Raw genomic sequence first — 20156 nt, forward strand, 5'->3', positions numbered from 1 at the left:
TAAGTGGTGCAACTTCAGTCACCACTAACATAATTATCTCATTTAGCCCCCTGCTAAGAGATACAGTCTGGAGTTGATGCTTTTATTACAAAGCTTGTGTTCAGTATCTATTCATTATGTGATTTGGGCAAGTTATTTTTCTAAAATAGGGATAATGGGAACACCCATCTCATAGAGTTACTGAAAAGAGTAAACAAGTGAGTTTTTACATCTAAAGTGCTTAGAATATACCTGGCAAACTGTAAATGCATTTGAACTACTTTATTAACCAGCTTCTAAATTATACCAGGGAAAATTCACACAATAATTTTTCTTACTGGTGCTATGATAAATGAGATGTTTTAAAAAATTGCTATCTATGAAAAGTGCTGGTTTATCAGTCTAAAGTTTCCATAATAGAACAACATTACTACTTGTGAGAAGATCTGTGATCATAAATGGGAAAGAATAAAACAAAGGAAGGAACACTTAAGTCAAGAAGACCTAAGTCTTTCTCCCTTCTGCTCAGTGATCTCTCCCTCTCACCATGCTGTGCTATTTCCAATAAAACTAAAATCTAATGATAGTCCTGACCAAATGCCATGTGAGCTTCTTTCCTCTGAAAAGTCATGGGGCTATTTCCATAGTGATAAGAATTTGCCTCTTACAGGCTTACTTGCTCAGGCTACTATTTTTCCTTAGGCCCAAACCTTAAAGTTTAACTGAGCAGATAGTTGACATTTGGAATTTAATATTTTAGATCTCATTTATTCAAGAACAACCCTGAAGCTCCATCACATGGAAAATCCATCATTTTGCAGAGGTATAAGTTTAAATCATGCCATCCTGATGAAACCAACACAGGAGTCAGCTACTGAACTAGTGAATTGGATCCTCCAACCCACACTTTTATGTAAATATTAAAAGCAAATTTATTCAAGATTATGACTTAAGATAATATATCTTTCTTCCACCCTAACAGGAGCAGTAGTTCTTCAAATATCCTGCACATCATTTGCATCTCAAAATGTTCTGAACTAGCATAGTTCAAAACACTGGTTATGGTTATACATGAATTAAAATTCATGGAGTGATCAAAACTTATTTATAATGTCCCCTTTGTCAAAACTTGGAGCCATGTGTCAGGATTGGGTGATGGAGTGAAAAAGATTCTGAAAGTGTGAATGTTAATTTGAAATCCCTAAAAATTGTTTTTATTATATCACAGAATCATTAAGTGTCTAAAAGGAGGGTCACTTAATATTTTTAGCTAACTTCTATTGTTATAGCCAAGTTATATTTTAGGGGAACTGACAATAATTTGGGGGTTCTTTCAGGTCATGGGGAATACAGGTCATGGAGAACACAAGTAGGTAAATTATAGAGTATTTATGTTAGCTCTGCTCCTCTCCCCCAGGACAGTTTTTGATAAACTTTACATGCTAGATGTATGGTGTAAGAGTATGTGGATGTACATACATGCCCATGTGTATGCCAACTGAATTTAAGCTTAAGTATGATTCTAAGGTATCAGCAAGTAGAGTAGGAAGGCTTCATGTCATAAGATCCAAAGGATCCAAAAGGTTCCCCCTCACAATGACTGACCCTCTTCTTTTTACTCCTAGACTCACCATTGAACCCTCATAGTTTTTTTTGTTTTTTTTTTTCTCTTAAGTCATGGAACACTCAATTTAGTGAGATTTTGCACAGAAGCCCAAGATGAAAAACAAGTAAAACTAAACTTCTGTGGTAGGTGGCCCAGGTAGCAATGTATGGAACTGTGACCACTGCTTTTTTTGCCCACTGCACGTTCTCCCTCCTTCCCCATTATGGAAGAGCATGAAAGGCCTCCTTTCAGAAAAAAAATTGTGTCCCAGCAAAGGGAAACAAAAAACACTGAGCTAACTGAAACCACTAATCCTTACTGAAATCAGGAGAGAAAGGACACTGGTAGAGTCCATATTCTCTCCTTGACAATGATGTAACATCTGGCAAACTACTCTCCAAGATTCATTTCTCTCATCCATCAAAGGAGACTAATAATCAAGAAGACTAAGTTAGGCTTACTTACAATGTAGTATATATACTACACTGAAATGTTGATATTATTGTCAGAAGTTCATTCATTCGTTTAAACACATATTTATTGAGGACCTGCTATGTGCCCAAAACTATGCTGGGTCCCAGGAAACCAAAGACAAAAAGGCACGATCCTTGCCTTGTAGAACTTTGCTAGTGAAAAAGTCATGCAAAGCTGCTTGAGGGAATTAGGGAAGGCCTTCCAAGAGCACTTGCACAGTATCCACAGGAAATGAGGATGCAGGACTGGTAATTTAGGTGGGGCAAAGAGGAGAGGAAAATTGTTTCATCCTTTGAGGATGGAGCATTACAAATGCAGGTGGTCTTCTTGGAGTCTTGGGTCTCTCTTGGCATCTTGGGCAAAATTTTAACATGTCAAAGAGCAGGGCTCTCCTTACAACTCTCCATAAATCCTGCTTTGAACAGACTGTCTCAATCACTACACTTCTACAGTCTGTTATAATTATCTGTGTAATTATCTGTCTTCAGCACCACAGTGGGATCTGTTTGTTCTATACTGTGTTCCTAGGCACTGACTGACAAATGACATCCACTTAATATGTTGAGTGAAGGAATGGATGGATGATTTAATGAATAAATAGTGAAAAAGAGATAGAACAGCAAGAACATAGTATTTGCTTACTTCAAAGTTTACTCTGGATCCTGTTCAACATACTAATGAATCCTAGCCTCCAACCCACTCTTTTAGGTAAACATGAAAAGCAAATCCTATCAAGATGATTAGTCAAGATAGAATATGTTTCTCCCACCCTAATAGGAACACTGATTGTTCCTAATAGGAACAAATAGCAATATGTCCTTGGCAGCCCCTCCACAGTATTTAGACTATAGATGATGTGTGCCATCTGGGTCCTTGGGACCTTGAAAGATTGCTCCTACCTCTTCTCCATGTACTTGAAGTACATATCACCTCAACATGTAATCTAGACAACACAAGCATTTATGAGCAATGGGACATCCCAGGAATGAGCAGAGAATAAATAAAAAACTTTGTGAAAGAGGGATGGGAGCTTTGGGTTTGGGGGAGGTCTGTGCAATAGGGTTTTCATCTTTATGGACCTGGCAAACAGAATCTTTGGGAGAAAAGAGCTCAGGCATATATATTTTCAGCTTAACAAACTCACAAATCAGTCTGGTTATTCAGCAATTCAACTAGGATCTGCTTTACATCTTGTAAACAAACACTTCTGGTTTTACCTTTTTGGGTTCTGGCATATTATTAATATAAATAGTGTAGATTCCACTTTTATTAAAACCAGCTTGATATACATCTGCACAGTCTCTAAATGGTTTCTCTTCCTCTTTTTTTCCTCCCTTTAGTAAAACTGCAAAAAAAAAAAATTGCAATATGTGAGCAAAAATATCAGTACCATTAGTACCCGAATGGATCCAAGTACAGCTAAGCAAGTCTTTATTTCCTCCAAACAAATGTCAATATTGCATTTACTGACAAATCAATCATAAAGACAATACTAGATTTGAGCTGACTCACAAAATTACAAAACTAATGGAAAAATCTGTAGAGAAATTTCTAACTGAATACTTTTTATATTTTGCTTACTTAAATTTTGTTTTTATCTATAATTTCCAGAACATCAACTCAAGGGACAAATGGCCTGATAGAGTAACACCTCCAACTAGTAATAATTATGTCAATTTTCCTCCAAAATTTCTAAAATGTTCTTACCTACATTTCATAGGAAACTTTTAAAAAAATGCTAAGGCATTTTTGGAGGAGAAAGAGATAATGATAACAAATTCAAACATAAAAATGCCATATGGAGGTTTAAAACACTAAAAGTAGATAGAACTGTTTTTCTGTGGCTTTGGACTGATAAGCTCCTAGAAATTTCTATTAAAAAAAAAAAACACACCTCGAAATATTTAGATGTAGAAAGTAGAAAAGAGCCTCTGACCTGATTTACCTAGAAAGAAAAGGGAACTGAACTTTGGTTTTTGTTTTTTTTTTTTTTAAGATTTTTATTTATTTATTTGACAGAGAGACACAGCGAGAGAGGGAACACAAGCAGGGGGAGTGGGAGAGGGAGAAGCAGGCTCTCCGTTGAGCAGGGAGCCTGATGTGGGGCTCGATCCCAGGACCCTGGGACCATGACCTGAGCTGAAGGCAGACGCTCAACGACTAAGCCACCCAGGCACCCCTGAACTTTGTTTTTTATTTAATGCCTGAAGTTAAACTATCAGGCAGATAATATACAAATAAAAGAACACAAATGAATAAGTTTCGAAATTAACTTATATAGGGGAAGAGTTCAGTAAAGGGTGCAAGTCAAATAAAAAAGGAAATTTAATTAGATAGGCTCTACTGAGAATTTTATTCACTGACCATCTATTATGAAGTTCTTATTACTGAGATCAAAATACAAAAATGACTCATATTTAGTAGTCCTTTGCTAAAGATTTACATGGCACATTTACAAAATATTTATGATTAGTATTTTCTAATAAATATATAGTTTAGTAATTCGTTTCATTAACCCCTTCAAGAAGATTTTTTAAGATTATTTTATCACCTTGCCCTTAAAGTCTCATGTTATTTAATAAATACCTGCTTTCAATCACTTTGAGTCATGATGGCCTTTTTAAATAAGAATGTCAAAAGTAAACTATTAAATGATGCTTTTAAATTGATTTTACATGCTCTAACAATCTAAAGCAATAGCCTGATTTAAACTTAATAAGCATGAGTTTACTAATTTATAGGTAATTAAAAACAGTCTAAACTGATGGAAAGAATGACTATCTCAATAAAAATACTTCAAATTTCCAAAAATAATTATGTTTCAAGAAAATGAAATATCCACTCAGATATACTGCCATAACAAAAATATAGAATTATAACGTTTAATAGTATCATGGTTTTCTATACAGCTCATGTGTGCACTGATGGTTTTGTCTACTTACATTAATAATTACATCTAAACACCACCATTGCAGCTGCAATATCAACACAGAATAAGTAGAGGACTGTGCATTCATAGGACAGTGAAGAAGCATGGCACAGAAGGTATGCAAATAGCAATTTAAAAATGAATATATAAATGCTGATTCAAAAGCCATCTTTAACTGCAATGGGTGTGTTATGTAAAGGTGTCGTTCTGAAGAACATCAACGCAGTTCATTTGTACTTCCTTATTTTAAGTTAATGGGCTGCTCTTTTTCTAAAACAAAACCTTCCTAAATTCTAAATCTTTAATCATCTATTGAAACAAGTTGAAAACGACCAAATTAGAAGCAAAAAAAAAAAAAAAGGGAAGGGATGTAAAGAAATGCCAAATAAAATTTATGATCCCTTGAGAGGATGAACACAGGAAGATGTGGTAAAGAGGAATTCAACGGTAAACCCATTTTTCTTTTTTGGGTTAGAGATGGGGAAAGTCACTTATCTAAGGAGAAAATGCTTCTCTTACTGAATATACCACTTCCTGCTCTCCCTTATTTAGTTATGCAGTGAGAATACACTCCATTCCCACTTCTCTGTCACCTCCCCTCCTCTTTTCCCTTCCTCCTCAGGAAGATGTGGGTGAAAAGGCTGTTGCGTGGGAAGAGGGAAACCCACACATATTTTCAATAGTAGAGAAAAATAAAAGAAGCTGAGTATTAGCTTATTTTTATGGAAACTGCATAAAAATGATGTTCAAACCATGAATGTAAATCTTATAACTGGAAAAATGGCTTAAAGATTCTATCATAAAAGGAACAAATAGTTATACTATGGATTTGTTGTTATTGTAATGGCAACATACCTTATGAAGATATTTCATTTTCTTGAAATATAGTTTGGTATTTTTGAAAAATAGAATCACACTCTTTCCAGAAGAAACAGTCATTTCTCCAGAAAGATTGGATTGCTTGTATTTAATTACTCATTAATTAGTAAACATTATGTTTGAAAGTTTGATCCAGGCTATATTTTAGAGTATTAAAGCACTTAAAATCAGTATAAAAGCTCCATTCACAGCTTACCTTTGACATTTGTATTACATACTATGGTTTGAAAAAGGCCCTGCTATAAAGGTAGACTGATCTTCAGTTTTTCTTTTTTCAATCTACAAAGTGGGGTAGTTAAACATAGCTCTGAGGCAAGTGTATGGGTTATTTAACACAGCAGAGTGACTGAATTATAGTAAGAACTCAAGAAATGGTAGTTATTATTATTGTTATAGTAATAATAATATTATTAATGGCAACATTATATCATTATTCTTTCTTACAGAAGTGACACTAGTAGGCTGGAGAAGGCCAGCGAGTCCAGTCAATGGAATAGTAGATCTTCCATTCTCTAATCCGATAGTATAGCTGACCAAATGTTAGAGCAATTACAACTGACTGGTTATATTTAGGGTTATACTGAACTGGACTTTCCTTATCAAAGTTGGCCAACTGGTCTATTTTATTCATTGACTATACCACATCATATCATTGTTTAAGTCTAAAAAAATCCCAGGTAGTCTAATCTTGCTGCATATATAAACTTAATCTGAATAGTTAAAATTAAAAGATTATTTCAGATGAAATGACATATGATGTATATAACAACACACTGATTGTAGAAGTTTTAATCCCTAACTTTAATTTGCATGACTAATTATTTTCTTTGTTATGCACTAGAGATATTATGGTTACGTATTGTAAAACTGGACACATAATAAACATTTTAAAAGAAAGAAAGACAATAAAAAGATGAATTTACTGCCCATTACAAGTGTCAGAACTAAGGATACATTCTTGTAGGAGGTCTTGAGATTCAATAAAATGGAAGATAATGTCTAGAGGAATGTATGGTGAATGACAAGATACAGATATGGAAAACGTGATGGAATAGGATGAAAGAAGCATCAGCTGGACGAGCCAGAGAAAATGGAGAGCTGATTGAAGTGTTTATCTATCTGTCAAAGTAGCTCAGACTTTTTATAATAATAGACTGGTTTAAAAGCATGAATTAAAAAATTTATCTTTATATCTAAAAGTTCCTTTTTTGATCATATACTCTCTTTTCCCTCTCCCTTTAATTCTTAATGAGTTTGTCTTTCCTCTAATTGAGAGTCTGGATCCCCACCATTACTGTCAGTCTCTCACTAGCCTCCCTTTCCTGTCTTCCTAACTTCTATCTCACCATCAGGCATTAAAAAACAGCTCAGGTGGAATTCCTCGTGCTCTCCACCCACTGCCCTTTCATCTACTAATATCTTGCATGGGTAAATCCCAACTAAAGGAAGGACATTTACTCATTTTCTCACCCCTGCTTTCAGATTGCAAACACTGAAGTGAGGCTTTTTAATGCCATCCAAATGCATATTTTCTAAACTCAGCAATGCTATATTGGGATGCCTGGGTGGCTCAGTCAGTTAAGCGTCTGCTTTCGGCTCAGGTCATGATCCCAGGGTCCTGGGATCGAGTCCCACATTGGACTCCTTGCCCAGAGAGGAGTCTGCTTCTCCCTCTGCCTGCTGCTCCCCCTGCTTGCATGTGCTCTCTCTCTCTGACAAATAAATAAATAAAATTTAAAAAAAATCCATGCTATATTTATTAATTCAACAAATATTGATTGAGCATCTTCCATGTGCATGACTTTTCCCAGACAGTGAAGATACAGACATAAGAAAACCACAATCTGCTCTTAACGTAATCACAGTCTGATGGGAGAAAGTCCTACTATATTAGTAGGTCTTCTATGACAACTCATGATAGCTACATCCATGATTAGTACCTTCCATGACAGAGGAGAATTCAAGCTAGCTTAAGCAAAAAGATAATTTATTCAATCATAAACAATGTAGAATAGAATTTTAGGTAAAGCATAATCAGATTTTAAAGAATGTGAAGAGGAATTGGTTTCTTTATCTTTTTTTGGACACAGCTGATGAGTCTCTACCTGGTCACAAGATGACTAGCAACAGCTTCTAGAGCTATAATGTTAGCAGCTTGAATATAGCACCAAAGAGAGATTATGCACACTATTGTTATTTTGGAGGTATGTATCAAGTTCACTGGGAATATTCAGGAAGAATTTATTCTGTCTGCCATGTAAACTTGGGGAAGGCTGTCCAGAAGAGAGAATGGTTGAATGAAAAAGAAAAAAAAAAAAAAACACGTAAAGCAGTTTATCTGAACTAAATTTTAAAAGCCTGGTATGGCAATTCAAAGACTTTGTGCACACCAATATCAACAAATAAATCTAGAAAGTTTTAGGAAAGAATCATTATTCATTCTTTTCATTTAGCCTTATCTCTATAACCTAATCTTCATGAGCTAAAGGGAAAGAATAGGGACACAAGCAGGTGCATGTCTGTCTTTCACCAGCCAACATTCAGTCAATAAGCAACCTGAGACCCTGATTGCAGCAACTGTTGACTTTATCTGGCTCTCCCTTTTATTTGCCCAACAAATTTCAAGCCAGATGGCATGTCTACCACTGGGCTGACTTGAGGGAAGAACCATAAAGCTGAGGCAGAGGGTCACTTCAATTCAGATGAACCCTCAAGGGAAAACTTCCTGGAATGTGGAATTGGTAATTCTGAGTTGTAGCAAATCTAGTACAGAACACAGAAAACAGTTAGCCTTTGCTATACCAGAGACAATGTAAAAAGCCAAAGTCCTTGATCCTAGTTACTTCCCAATAAACTGCCATAAAGGTGTCGATTCTTCAAATATTCTTTTTAAATCTTAGACGTGGCTAATGGTTCCTATCTCTCCAGTATTTAGCAAGCACCACAATATATGTGGATCAAGTTATTGGTTTAAGGATAATCCTTGTGTTACTTATTGGACCATCATCACTATGGAGATCACAGTACAGGAATTGATCCTAAATCTGTAATTTTTCACCTCAATAGGACACTGAAGTTAACTGAACATAAGGATAAGTAAATCATCATATCTGATAAGGTGCAAACAAGCAAACAACTGACTGATTAGATTCTATACTTTTCCACCAGGTGTGTGGGCATCTTGTGGAAAATCCATTTGAAGACACTCCCTAGATTCCTAATTTATAAATAATACATTATATGTTAAAAAGAAAAAAAGAAGAAGATAGCAGGAAGGGAAGAATGAAGGGGGGGAAATCGGAGGGGGAGACGAACCATGAGAGACTGTGGACTCTGAGAAACAAACTGAGGGTTCTAGAGGGGAGGGGGATGGGGGGATGGGTTAGCCTGGTGCTGGGTATTAAAGAGGGCACGTACTGCATGGAGCACTGGGTGTTATACACAAACAATGAATCATGGAACACTACATCAAAAACTGATGATGTAATGTATGGTGATTAACATAACATAATAAAAAAAAAAACAACAACTGTATGGTTAAGGGATTGATGTGTATTTGGCAGATCCTTTACCAACATGAAATAGAACTTTCTGAACATGTTCATATTTTGTCAAACTACTGCAACTGATATACCTGATTAATTGGTTGCATTTCATGAATACTTTTTCATTTTTAAACATTTAAAATACTTTCAGCTTCAAAAAAAAAAAAAAGAAAGGACTTAAAAGTGGAAGAAGGTAATACCTTGCACTTCACGAGTGGAAAATTAAAAGGTTTACAGGCAATATTCAATATTTCAGTATTATGTGTGTGGGTATGAGGGTGAGGGAGACTTACCAATGACTTTATAAATACATACCACATATGTATAACTACATAAATACATAAAAGCTTTATGCTTCTGAATTGAAAATTTGAAAGTTGGTATTTTATTTTACATAAAACATATGCATATGAACCTAAATACCTAGGGGTTGATATCTCAGCATGATTTTTAACCTACAAAAATGGCAATTGCATACAATTTAATGTAACATACTTGTACATATACATGTTTATGTGTGTAAATGTATTATATATATAATGCAAACTGCTATATCACAGTATAACAAACACATATTCTGTTTGTAAATACTTTAAGTCTGAGGTCTTTGGGTGAGTAGCTAAAAGGTTCTCTTTTTAAAGATCTACTATTCTTTTCCCCATAGTCCCCCTAACCTCAGTATAAAAGAACACCTGAAGATCACTTACGTGCTACATTATTACTTCAATTAAAATTTTTGTAAAAGGAAGTGTTCTTTGTGTGTGCATATTTTGTAGATGATACTTAAAATCTTAACTACCCATCATCTTCTTGGTAGAACTATAATAATCGTGATGATAATAAAATCAATTGGCACATGCAGTATTAGAAATTAGCACACTTACTATGTGTTCAACTCTGAATTTTGTGAGCCAAGTATGTTTTATATGTCTCGTTTCATTTAGTCCTCGTAAATACCTTATGAAATACTGTTATCAATATATTGTTGTATATATGAGGAATCGGAGGCTCAGAGATGCTTTCTAACTTCACTAAAACTTCTGAGTAGTTGAACTCTTTTGACTATAAAGCCAAGAATCTTAACTATTTCTTACTGGCTCCTGGAGTGAAGTCAAAGCCAAACAGTACTCCAATGACTCATCTGTCACAGAGTCCCCAGCCATACTTATCTCAGATGACAAGGTCATACCCAGGGTCTTGGGTGAATCAGGACAGGCCTTAATTCAGAATGGCTATGGCCTCTTCTCTCGGAAGCAGGGAGTATTGGAAGAGTGACAGGGGTTAGAAAAGATAAGAAAGAAGAAAAATGTCGAGGATAGAAGAGGGCCATAGGCAGCAGAATTATGTGTGAGGTGGGAACTCTCAGCAGAAATGTGGAGCACTGGTGCCTGCAACTTCAAAAGCTAACAGAGCATGAGGAAATAAGAGGTGCCTGAGAAGCTATATTGGATTTGATAATGTCTATATCCTAAAAATCATGCTGACCAAAATTTACCCTCATTAATCTTGGATAATATTCTCACAAGCCTAATTACTTGATGTCCCAACCTCTGGACCATCTGCTGAAGCTACAAGTTTAGAGGAAGGGCTGGTAGGGAAAGGGAGGGTGAGCGTATGTGTGGTATTTGTGTGGGAGTGTGTGTGTGTTCACCTTCTAGAATCAGGCATGAAGACAACAACAACAACAAAATGATAATCAAAAGGTTTTCTTGTGTGTATGAGGAAGAGACAGTAATCTTAGAAGTAGGCAAAAATAAGAAATGAGAACAGTTTGGACAGTATATAAGGGACAAATCACATACTTTTCCAAAGGCATAGTGGTATTCTGATGCAAATTAGGTCATGCTGATGATAGTGAATTAAATTATTACAAAAAGCTTCAATTTTATTCAATCTTTTCTGAAAGAGAAGATTAAAACAATGCAGAATGTGTACTATCACAATATTTTTTAATTTTCTTAATATTTTACAACTTGAAGAGATACATTTTAATTATCTGGAGAATATATGACCCCTATGTATAATTGTAGGTGTATATATTTTTAGTAATATTGAGATGTATGTATACATTGCATAAACTGTTAAATCTATGTGGACATGCAAACCACCCTATGCCATAGCTAGATTACTAATTTTATGCTATTTTTTTAGTGTAGGATAATGAAACATCAAGTAATTCTACATAATTCTACTTTAGTTTGATTAGTGTATTCAAATAAAATTCCCAGTGTTCTTCTAATGTGGAATGACTCATATATATAACTGAATGTATATTTAATGCATATTACAGTTAAAACAACAAAGGATGCAAAAAAAGAATTGAAAGTTGAAAATGGATTTGCACACAACCTTTGTTTAATCAAGTAATACTCATTTTTCACAAAATTTATTTCTGTGTTTCCCTTTTGGGCACCCTGATGGGCAGTTACGAGTGCTACATGACCCTTGCCATTTGTTCCGAAGGTCATTTCATTAAAAATATTTCAGGTGTTTCATGTGTGTTAATTTCCCATGTAATGTTTTTGGCCTGACTGGAATATACTGATTTTGAACAAAAGATTTCCCATGCGTGTGGGAAAGCTTCAAGGGTCTTTTGTGCTTTATTATAAGTAGACAAATAATTGATTTCAGCAAAAGCCATTAAAAATGGAATGAAAGTCTTTGGGCAATGCTATAAATGGAAAGAATTGCCAGATGCTTTTGAAAACTGACAAAAAAAACCAAAACCAAAACACTTCACTTTGAAGTTTTAAATAGAGGCTGACTGTCACCATAGGTATGTCACTTCAATTCTTACTCTTGTGGTGAATCTACTTGAGGAATAATACTTGGTTACCATGCTGAGGTTCGTTCTGAACTTGGGGTTTTCCTAGTCGTTAGAAGTGATACAAAATGAAGAGGAGAAATGGAATGATTAATGAGTTATAAAATGTGTGGATTTGTCTAGGACACCAGACAGACTCTAAGGTGTGTGGTAGTTTTATGTTAAGCAACTAGCAGCAGAGCTGGGACTAGAACTCAGATGCCCTTGATTCCTGTTCCTGCTAGACCAACATGCCTTGCCCTCTAGATGGCATATGTCATAGGTGCTCCAAGACGCCGATTATGTGACCATCTCTGTCTAAATCCCAGCTCTAGGGAGATGAGCTGGAGAATTAAGTATGGTTGAGATTCAGTCTATTTGTTCATTTGTAAGTATGTGTACATGAGGCCAAAACAACCAGCAAAGCTTCCTTTAGAACCAAATCTCCACTTAAAAATAAACCCAAAGTTCAAATTCACTACTCTAAAGGAACTCAGGCTGGCTATGAAAACAGAATGTTCACACCTAAAAATAATTATGGATATATGCAAAGACACAATAAAATACAAAATTAAAAGAGGTTTGGCTTAATTGGTATTTCATTTAATAATTTAACTTCATCATAAATTCATTTAAAAAAAAGTAGATTGTTCTAGGTCACATATTAATGTGATTCCTTATTGGAAATGGTTCCACTCAGAATGTGAACATCCAAGCCAGTGGTAAGATGAGAGTCCAGTGTCCTTAGTTATGATGTTGATATTCTTTAGTTGAAAATAAATGGTGAGCTCTAATAGGAAACTAAAAATGTTTTCTATCAATTGTTTTAAAGGTTCTTTACAATCAACTTTTAGAAAAGTGCTAAAAATCAATATTATTTTGTTCATATGTATTTAAGCCTAACTGATTGGTTGTAATATTTCTCAGGTTTTATTTCATCTTTCTCCCTTCTTAAAGCAGAAGACATTTCATGAGGGTTTATGGTTAATGTGATGCATACATACTTAAAGATGTTAATAAAATGTGGTTTTTTTTCTTACTTTCCCTCCAAGTAATTAGAGGTGTCATTTGGACTCTGTGTAAAGTACCAGAGCTTATCTGTAAGGAACCACTGTTCCATTATGACCCTGGACTTAGAAAATATCTGTTCAGTTCAACTTGAGTGTGGATGAGTCCAGGAAATGACTTAGCTGAAATTTTATTAAAAATATTTTGTGCTTCTTTGCTTTAACCAACCAGACCATGAAAGCTAAAGAGAAGAAGAAATGGAGTTTGCTCATAGAAATGTTGGAGCAGAAAGGCAACGCCTTTTTTTGTTGTTTTTTTTTTTTGCGGGGGAGGGGGGGCTTTCACCTTGGTAACTTCCAGGCCCAGCTAGAACTAGGAGATACCACTTTTCAAATAGTTTAGTTTCTGAAATTGAAACTTGAATTCCAATAGAGAATTAACCACAAAGTTTCAAATCTCCCCCAAAAGAGGTAGTTTAGAAATAATTCATGGGAGAGGTCAAAGGCTGTATTATTTTTTGTTATCATGAGTTTGGCTATCTGCTATTCACGCAGTTTTTTTTTTTCCACAGAAATTGTAACTTTTCAAAAGGCAGATAACATGCTCCATCAAAAAGGAGAAATATACCATTTCCAAAAATAAACAGTCACTTTCCCCTTAAAGCCATTGGGTTTTATGAAAGGAAGTGCTAGAAAGTGTGTTTCGTTTTAAGGAAATTGTAAATGTTTGACATATAATTTTCTGTCAAGATAAAGCATTTCCCTCATTAAATGGGAACAAGTGCTCACTGTAGTGTGCAGCAGATGACTTCCTGTATTTTTCTTTCTCTTTCTACCTAATGTTAAATTGTGCATTGCAAGTAGTCAACTAAAACCCAAATATTTTACTCAGTCAATGAAAATGATATATTCTATTTTTATCAATATTTATATAAGTGACATTCAAAAAGTTTTAATTTCCTCCCATTGCTTGTGATGTTTTTAGAATCATTCTTAACTCCAGGGACTTGCGGGAGTTCAAACTATCTCATCCCTCGACTGAATGATTTACTTCACAAACTCAATAGACACTGCACGGGAGGTAAATTCCTTTCAGATGGTAGAATTATTCTGAGAACAGAACCAAATGTCTCCTCAGCACTGGGAAAGAAACAAATGCCTCATTTCCCCTTTTCAGAAGGCCAGAGGACCAAAAATAACGATCAGAAGTTCCATACCACTGCAATCAGCCTCTGGGAAAGACATTTTAAACCAAATAATTTAGATGGTTTAAAAATTTATAGTAGCAGTCATTATGTCTTTCAGGTGAGGTGAAAGAAATTTTCTTTTTTTTTTTTAATGACCTGCATGAGAAGCTCTTTATGGTTTGAAATTTGAACTTCATGTTCAAATATACAAACATGCTCGTGTCTCTCAGTATTTAAGCTTCTTTTACTTCTCTCTACCCTGTGTGCATCCCTACCCAAACTGGTATCTGTCCTTTCACAACCAAGTTTGCTGGGTATGGGTAGACAGTTTTTTTGCTTTTAACTCCTCTTGCTCATTTTTGTCTTTGACCCATGCAATTGAACCATACATGTCATCCAAGCTCTCCTACAGGGAGAGGCCACACCCCAGATCAAGATTCGCTTTTCAGGCTGCTTTTTCTTCCCTCCCCTCCCCTCCCCCCCCCTTCTTCTCTTTTCTTCCTTCCTTCCTTCTTTTTTTTTTTTTTTTTTGCCTTTCTGCTTATTTATAAGCCATGAGGATAAGACGTTTCACAGAACTTTTCTCTCTCTGTTGTAACACTCCTCGCTACTTGTTTTTCTTCCTAATTCTGTTTTCTTTCCCACCTCCTTTTAACTATCCCATAAAGAACTCTCAATTTTCTGTCTTGGATTTTATATTCTTATTATTTTAAAATGGGTTCATAATCTTAGTATGTAAATTCTCTGAAATCGCACATAAACCTGTGCCTGAGTGTTTGCACTACGTGAGAAGGAAAGGTAGGCTAGTTTTTATCAGATTCTGAAATAGATCTACAACCCCCCAAATGGTTGAGTCATTGCTTTATATGCACTTTCTTTCTTTTTTTTTTTTTTAAAGATTTTATTTATTTATTTGAGCTAATGAGAGAGAGCAAGCACATGAGAGGGGGGAGGGTCAGAGGGAGAAGCAGACTCCCCGCCGAGCAGGGAGCCCGATGCGGGACTCAATCCAGGGACTCGATCCAGGGACTCCAGGATCATGACCTGAGCCGAAGGCAGTCGCTTAACCAACTGAGCCACCCAGGCGCCCTACTTTATATGCACTTTCAACTGATTTCACTTGCTGCATGGATTTACCACTTGTCTCCTCTGAGGACACGGCAATGTATGTGGTCATCCAGATTTCACTCCTGAATTACAAATTTGTATTTCTCTGACTTCCAGATTCAAATTTTCCCATAGTCACCTCAGTCAATATGCCCCAAACTAAACTCATTAATCTTTCCCCCTTAAACCTGTTTCTTTTTAAATGTTGCTGATTTTTAGGAATGTAATCAACATCCCTTCTGTTACTGAACCCAGAAAATTAAGAGTTATATCTGACTCACTTTCTAATAGGTCATTATTTCTTGTTGATTCTAATTCTCTTTGTTCATGATTTTCCCCTCTATCTGCCTTTTCATTTGCCCCTCTTTGGTCCCACCTCATTATTTCTCTCCTAGGATATCCTTTTGAGAATGAGATGAAAACCACCATCAACTCTATCTTCCTTCCCATCATAGTACAGTGGATAGATAATGTACAGACTCCAGAATCAGACTCAGCTTGCCCACTTGCTAGCAGCGTGATATTTGCAAATGATTTACTTCTCTATGCTTAGTTTCCTTATCTGTCATAGGAAGCTAATAAGAGCACCCAGCTTATAGAGTTGTTATCAGAACTGAATGAGTTAATATATGCAAAGAGCTCAGAAGATTGGCTTTTACTCTCCAAATATTTGCTAATATTTTAATAATAATGGCAAAACACCCATCTGGTCCCTCCACTTCCAACCTTATCAACTTTCCAGTACATTCTTCCTACATTATGACTGGGGCAATTTTTTTCTAAAATGCAAATGTCAACATGGTCCTCATACAATGACAGGATTCCCTACTGCTTTCAGAGAAAAAAATGCGGCTTCCTTGATCTCCCTCAGTTTACTTCTCTAATTCCATCTTTCATTGTTCTCCTGGCTTTGATTCTGATATTTAGGCTATGCATTTAGGTATATCCCACTCCCTGCCATGACTCCTGGCAAATATACATGTTCTTTGAGCTGTCTGGAGTATGCTCTGTTTTCTTTATTTTGAAGACTTAGCTGTTATCATCCCATTAGAGCCATCCTGCCTGTGTTTCAATCGTGGATCAACTTTTACCAGCTACGCGTAACCTTGGGCAAATTACTCAAGTTCTCTGTAGAATTTATAAAATGGGACTAGCCATAGTATTTATCTCATATTGTTATTGTTGGGACTAAGTTAATACACATAAAGCTTCAACAATGCCTGAATTATAGTAGGCATTCAGCAAAATCCTTAAGAAAACTGCAGATGCTATATTTTGCCTTCATCCTGTCCCTGCCATGATTTTAATATTTCTCTTGTGTATTTCACTAGTGCCCTGGCACCTTGGCCTCATGTGTAGCAAAATATGAAATACGAAATATAATTGTGTGTTTATCTGTCTCTCTACCCACCAAACTCTAGTTTCCTTGAAGCTACAGACTGAATTACATCTTTTCTCTCTTCCCAGTGGCCTGAACCCCATCTGCTGTATTACCAGAACTCAACAAATATTTGTTAAATAAAGATGGATGAACATTCTTATCCCCCAGAAGAGAATGTGAAACAGAACAGTTGTTATACATTTTAGAATGAATGGATAAATTTATTAATCATACCTTGGTATAGCAGGAGTATGCTCTAAGGTGATTTAGACAGTAAGAAAACCAGCCTGTGGTAGAGAGTGGAGGCTAAATATTATTTTCTTTCTTCCTTTTTTAAATTCTTGGTTACTAATTAAGTTCTTGATCACATAATACAATGTTTGCCTCATGTGTGCTCAATGTATGTGGCAACGGCTTAATCACCTCTGAACATAAAGATGACTGGTGAAGGTTTGATGGTTACAGTACCGGATTATCCTGCTCAGAAGAATTCCAAGCCTTGTATCCATGCCATTATCAATGTAAACTATTTAATTCCAGCAATAACTGTGAGTTGCCAAAAACATGAAGCAATAAGCTAAGTTTTGATGCTATGATAACACTGAGGGCAATATTTTTTTAGTGGGTAATGTTTCTAAGAATAAGTGTGGCCAAATGTTTGCAGACAAGGGTTAGACAAAAATAAATGTGTTACCCAGAAGCTTTACAAAATGGATGCAATTCTGTTTGAAATGATTATTTGCCTAAAACACTACTATTGCCTATTTGGAACAAGAAGAGGACAGGTTGGTGAATTATTTCAGAAAGTGTGTTTGTTAAAAATTGTACTTAGCTTAAATGTATCTTATTTTAGTAGGTAAAGTTCTGTGAAACTAAACAAAAATAATCCCTACATGCAAAGATGGATTTACAATTCCTGGGCCAAGCACATGTTAGGGAAAGGATAAACTTCCAGCCAACACTTCTTGAGAATGCTTTTATCATGTAACTTTAGTGAGTTATAAATACTTTAGAAGGCATAAAAGTAAATAGACTATAATTTTTTCAGCATTTACTACGGATAGGCACTGATGCTATATGTTTTATAAAAAGTTCTTTTAATTTACTATAATCTCATCAGGTATGTATTATGATCCCATTTTGGATATGAAAACTGAGGCTAAAAGAAACTGCTTGGATGACTGTCAACACACACTGTTGAGCATTGTATTCAGACATTTTCTATGAAAGAAGTTTGCTTATAGATAGCACTTAATAAATTTGTGTTTAATTTAACCTTGTCACTTGGAGGAGAAAGAAGGAACTAAAGTTTAATGAGTCACCTATGTCATGTGTTCTTTGCTTTTATAGGCAGTACCTAATTTAGTCCTTTCCCTATCACTGAGAAGTAGACATAATTATACTGACTTTATAAAATGATGAAACATCTTCATAAAGGTTAAATTAGTTGCTGGCAACACAGAAAACTCACTAAAAAATTTCTTCTCTTGCTTTGTAGTGTTACATTCAGGCTGTCTCCATAAGTGATTGGGTCAAGTTGCAAATGGAGGACCTTTAAAGTCAATTAAACATTTTGGCTTTTGTATTATAACATAGCTCATGAAGATTTTGGAAAATCTTTTAGATTACTCTTTGAGTTCTTAAGATACACATTTTTAAAAATCGATGCATAAAAATCAACTGTGGTATATTGATTTTAGGCATATTTGCATATATTTAAATGTAAAAGTATAACATTTGCATAAAATCCCTTGATAAATAATAAATACATTTGGTAAATGAGTTGTGGGTCACAAAAGTAGGAAAGGTTTTACTTACATGTTTTAGAATTAGGATGAAATAAAAGTTCATTTTAGTGACTGATTTTAATCCAGTATTATGGTATGAGTTATTTAAAATTTCAAATTCACCATAATAAAGACTATGACACCAGTGAAAATGAAGATATGCAGAGAATTAAAATCTTGATAGAAACCTTATTAAGAGGCATTTTCCATTTTTGTGTCTTTTATGAGTCCTTAATAATAAAATATTTGGTCAGAATATTAACTATAGAATTAAAGAAAACAACAATTAACAAGAAGCAAATAAAACTATGGTTATGAGAGCACAGAACCCACTGGAAAACAGGATAATAGATTTACATGATGATCACAACTCCTGCAATTAAATCAGAATTTATTTTAGGATTGTATCATTAAAAAGAAAATAAATGTCAAGAGGCCTGAAGTATTAGACAATTTGTCTCTCCTATTTTTGTTTGTTTTGGATATGCTACATCACAAAAGAGACACAGCTACTTTTCACACACCCTGAGATGCTACACGGGTAGCATCTAACAGTATCATAATTATTCAGTAAATGTTTCTTGAACAGATGTTTGGTTGCCTGCTGTTGGCCCCAAACTCCAAACCTAGTCAGGAATTTTACTTTTGCAGTCACTTCCACCCCTGCCTCTAAAAGTTTAAAGACATATTTATTGGACAAATACTCAGAAAAGAAGTGAAATTATGATAAGTAGGCAGACATATGAGCTCTGTGAGAATCATCAGGGCTTGATATTTCTAACAACATGAAAAAAAAAAAAAAAGAAAAAGAAAGAAAAAAAGAAAGAAAGAAATACTCAACTCCATGTGCTTTAAGTCTCAGGATGATAAGAAAAATATGTTTTCAATGTTCCCCCTAATGTATTAAGTTCAATATGAGAATAGATATGTCTCATATTAATACTTAATTTCTAAATACTCATGAGCTCCATTAAAATTCTCTGGCAAAATCATACCAAGCTTTCCTTCCAGTGGACTCTAACCGAAGGTTTTGGCAGGCGCTGACTGATTAGCAGGTTTTTTCCTTCCCAATCACATTTCTTAGCACACCCAAATGGAGCTCTGGGAACTTATTGTTTAAAAAATATTCTTTACAAAGTATATTAAGGACTTGTTTAGACTATCTAAAGGAGATAAAACTCAAGGTAATGGAGTGTAATAGAAAAATGTGAAATGTCTTTAAAACAAGATCACTTCATATGGAATTATCATTTATATTCATATCTATACATGAAAGTATGGAATTGAGCTTATTTTTCATATAGCTCAAGTCCACTATTAAAGAACCCTCTGTGGTATGTATATTGCATATGCACATGGAACCACCGCATGAATGGTCACATAAGCCACAGCTTAGTGACAACCATAACTTTCAGATGTAATTGGTGTTTTCTTTCACTCATCACTATTTACGATTCATCGCATCTTCACTC

General features: G+C 35.1%; 1 protein-coding gene across 3 annotated transcripts in view; it reads right to left on the reverse strand.

The window, feature by feature from the left end:
* ANGPT1 (angiopoietin 1) overlaps positions 1–20156 on the reverse strand; it is a 242046-nt gene that overhangs the window by 48949 nt on the left and 172941 nt on the right. For all 3 annotated transcript variants that reach the window (XM_021688349.1, XM_021688347.1, XM_021688348.1), the window contains one exon: positions 3277–3404. In XM_021688349.1, the coding sequence (XP_021544024.1) occupies positions 3277–3404 (128 nt within the window). The remainder of the gene's footprint in view (positions 1–3276; positions 3405–20156) is intronic.

The sequence above is a fragment of the Neomonachus schauinslandi genome, chromosome 4 (assembly GCF_002201575.2).
Source record: "Neomonachus schauinslandi chromosome 4, ASM220157v2, whole genome shotgun sequence".
Classification (NCBI taxonomy): Eukaryota; Metazoa; Chordata; class Mammalia; order Carnivora; family Phocidae; genus Neomonachus; species Neomonachus schauinslandi.